This window comes from Neodiprion pinetum, unplaced genomic scaffold (assembly GCF_021155775.2).
Source record: "Neodiprion pinetum isolate iyNeoPine1 unplaced genomic scaffold, iyNeoPine1.2 ptg000101l, whole genome shotgun sequence".
NCBI classification, from domain to species: domain Eukaryota; kingdom Metazoa; phylum Arthropoda; class Insecta; order Hymenoptera; family Diprionidae; genus Neodiprion; species Neodiprion pinetum.
Genome location: NW_027184483.1, coordinates 27,731 through 31,466, shown reverse-complemented (window position 1 = coordinate 31,466; position 3,736 = coordinate 27,731). Strand labels below are relative to the sequence as shown.

At 47.5% G+C, this 3,736-nt stretch overlaps 1 protein-coding gene across 1 annotated transcript; it reads right to left on the bottom strand.

The window, feature by feature from the left end:
- Positions 1-315: 315 nt before the first annotated feature.
- LOC138191332 (caldesmon-like) lies at positions 316-2,691 on the bottom strand. The gene has a single exon (XM_069138032.1). It carries the CDS (start codon positions 2,689-2,691, stop codon positions 316-318), a length of 2,376 nt encoding a protein of 791 aa, XP_068994133.1.
- Positions 2,692-3,736: the final 1,045 nt, after the last annotated feature.

Genomic DNA, 3,736 nt, shown 5'->3' with positions numbered 1-3,736 from the left:
CCGCGTAGTTAACATTGGCTTCGAACTGGGTAAGGAAAGCTGACCCTAGGATACCGTCACTTTTGATGGGAAAGGTATTCTCAACTACGTGAAAATCCGTTTTGAAACCAAACATTTCCAATTCCGTTGCTCCTAAACTATAGTGTGGTACGTCTCCTATTCCTATAATAGTGATACGCCTCTTGGGGTTCACTTTACGAAAGTCCTTTACATTAGAGGCCTTTACGATATTGGCCTCCGCTCCCGTATCTATCATGAAGTCTATTGCGGTTTTCGTATCTTTGGAATCTAAGTTTACTGTAGGTATTTTTCCTTTTAAGTAGAGGCAGATGGACCTGTTTCCACCTCCTCTGTCTCTATGGCATTGGCCCTTGTTACTCGGGGGCTGCCAGTGTTCCCCGAGGGCCCTGCTCCGTTTCCCGAGTTGTTTCGGCTAATTGTTTCATGGTATCTACGTTTACGGCATTCGTTGTATGAATGTCCTATGCTCTTGCAGTAGCTACATTCGACTACGTTGGTATTTCGCGCTGTCGACTGTTGGCTCGACGGCGGTTTGTTTTTGTAACAATTTGCTGTGCTGTGGGTCGACCGCCCGCACAGCGTACACGATTCTCTATTTTCCACGGGTCTGCTTACCGCGGGTCTCCTAGTCGCTCGGCACTGATCGGTTAGGTGATTACTACGGCCGCAATGTTTACACGGCTCTGCGTTATTACTCTCGGCCCTGCTCGCGCCGCGGCTCCTAGCCCGATCTCTATCTAATTCTAATGCCTTGCTGGCATCTATAGCCCTTTCGTAGGCTGTCTTCAGGTTGGAGTAACCTTTGATCAATACTGCATTCCGGCAGTCGCTCGGTAGTCCGCCGACAAATGCCTCGCAGACTTCCTCATCTAACCTGATTATCTCTGCATTGGTTAGCTCGCGGTTCTTTCTTCGTTCCGCTTCTATTAATCCCGTTTTTATGTCGCGGGTTCTCCCTATGTAATCTAGCACGTGTTCATCAGCGTATTTATACAGCTGACCAAGCTCTCCACGGTAATGATTCGCGGATCTAATGGGCGCGAACACTTCCGTGAGTTTGTCCAAGAGTCCTTGCAGGGTTGCAAAACTCTCGTCTTCGATTACTGCGTATGCTCGATCGGCGAGCTTGCTTCTGATGAGGCGCGTGAGGTACCCCTCCAAGCTGGGTGTTACCATCTCGAGTGCCCTCTTGCACGCCCGATTAAACTGCATTACGGTGATGTTTTTCCCGTCAAATTTTGGGACTACCGCTAACGCGTCTTTAACCGATATGGATTGCTCCGCTAACGGCAGAGTAGGAGGAACGGGTGCCTGCTCGGCGTTAACGACTTGAGTAACTTGGGGGCGGGTGATTCCCGAGATCTTATCCTTCAGGGCCTGCTCCCTTTTCTTTAACTGTTCCTCGCGCTCAGCTAATTTCCTCCTTCTCTCCCGGTACGGATCTGCTAACGCGGCCTGGTACGCGAGTTCTTGCTCCTGCAATTCTAATTCGCGCTCCCAAATCTCTTGCTCGCGTAATCGTATTTCTAAGTCCTTATCGAGGACTAATTCTTCCGGCACGCCTGGCTCACCTAATTCTTGAGGTCCCAGGTCCGGACCTGCTATTCCTCCGCGTAGATTTTTGAGTTTCTCGCGGTTCTCTTTTTGAATGCGTCTGATCAACGCTTCTCTAGCTAACGCTTCTGCTTCTAAATTCAAATCTTCATCGTCAGTTGGGACGGAAACCACTGACTTTATTGAAATGTGATCATTTTCTGAATTGAGGGCGTTTCTACCAATCGCTCCTCTGCTGAGTGGATCAGGGCGGTAACTGTCCACAGGGTTAGGTTTTTGAGGCGCCACGGATTTTCTTAAGTCGCCTTTCTTTCTTTCTGCCTTCTTTTTGAAGTGCAGAATTTCTGCTTCTAACCTTAATTCATCCTTACTCCGCGTACACACTGGACCGGGTTCCTTAAATGTAGCGTCTGTGGCTAATTCTATGCTTTGGGTAACTGCCCTATCTGTGCCGCGTGAATTTTGCGCTACGAGAAGTTGTACTTCCCGATCTATTTCTGCCTTCTTACGGAGAAGTTCGGACAGCTGTGTGTCCTCTACAGGACCTAACCGCGGTTCATCCATTTTCGAACGGCCCGTCGCTTCGTTAGTGTCCCTAATTTTAACGTCTGTCACGCTCGCGGAGAGCTGTGCAGGATTTTTAGAATCGTCTACCTTGCTCGTTTTGAACTGCGTAGGATATTTGATTTCTTCTACTATGCCTTTTGTTGGCTGTGTAGGATGTGGTACGTCTTGCGCGGGGCCCTCGGTCGGGTTGTGCCGCTGCGTTTTTGTATTTGCGTTCGCGATTTCTTTCGCCTCGAGCTCGGCGAGCCTGGCAAGTTTCTTTTGAACTTCTTCGGATAACCCCGCGTCTTTACTCGATTCAATCGCGCGCTGTTTTTTCTCTAATTCAGCTTCTTGTTGTCTGAATTGTTCGCTAAGATGTTTTGACTTCTTATCTATTTCTGCTTGACGTTCCTCTAACGCTTCTTTTTCTTTTTGGAGCCTCTTTTCCTTATTGGAAACCTCCTGTTTTATGAATTCTATATCGGTCTCCGTATATTTAAGTTGTAAGCTATCATCTACTGATGCGCCGCTTTCCTTTTTGCTACCTGTTCTAGTTTCGATAGGCATATTGGTTTCGCGTGTGAATCTTTATCCTATTTATAGAAATAATCTCAAGCGTGTGGAGTCCCCGTGTGATTCGCTTTTATTGTATTTGTCGAGCGTTATTTCACGATTCCGTCCGTAGTTTGTGCGTTCGTCCCGATCGCGTTCTTTGCGGCTGAGGTGAGTTTTCTTGCTACTCCCGTTACGCGTGTGTTGCGAAGTTCGGTTCACTGTCTTTGCTACTTTCGCGGATCTCGTCTTTAATAACTCGCACCGATTATTTTTAGTTGAATTCGGATTTTAACAAAATCAATTTTTAAACGAATCCCACCGCTGCCACCAGAAATTTTATTGCCTGTGACGTCCCAGACGCACTAGTCAACAAAAAAAAACAATTCTTAACGTTGACGCACGCGGAGCGACACTGCAATAACGGAGCCCTGTTTTATTTGAGGGACCCGGGCCCCCGCTATGGATTATATTCGTCGTTTAGGATGATATGGGGTAACGTAAATGAGCGTCTTACCTTTAGTCGAGGTAGATGGTCTCTGGTTCGGAGTCCAGGTCGATAACTTCCGGCTCTTCTACCCAGTCGTATACGGTTGGTACAGGGAACAGCTTCCTCCTAATGTCGATTTGCTCGTATAACAGCCCCTCGCTGACTCTAGTAACCGTCTGTATGACTTCACGTTCTACCCCGTGAGTTGAGAACGGGTGGTCAACCTTGGGTTGGCTGGATGCGTGCGACGAGAAAGAGCCCGATTCTTCGTTAGAGCTAGGTTGTGTATAGATCGGAAGGATCTCTACTGGACCGTTGATACGTTTGATTCTGGCTTGTAATATAGCTTGCTTCTTAGCCTGTAGTCGTCGGCCTGCGCGATGTCTATTCTTACGACCGTGACGTTTACTGGACTTTGACATCTACCGATATAGAAAGGGGTGGGAGTTAATTAACTTGGAAAAGCTAGTTTTACAAGCTTAATTAAGTCAGCGTCTCCGCTAACAACCAATGTTAATGTGGGTAAAAGGGAATTACCTTGGGTTATTCACTGACTCTAGTTTTAGGTTC

What these genes read in the sequence shown, in the direction of transcription:
- LOC138191332 (XM_069138032.1), bottom strand. Translation starts at nt 2,691, where the DNA reads ATGCCTATCGAAACTAGAACAGGTAGCAAAAAGGAAAGCGGCGCATCA.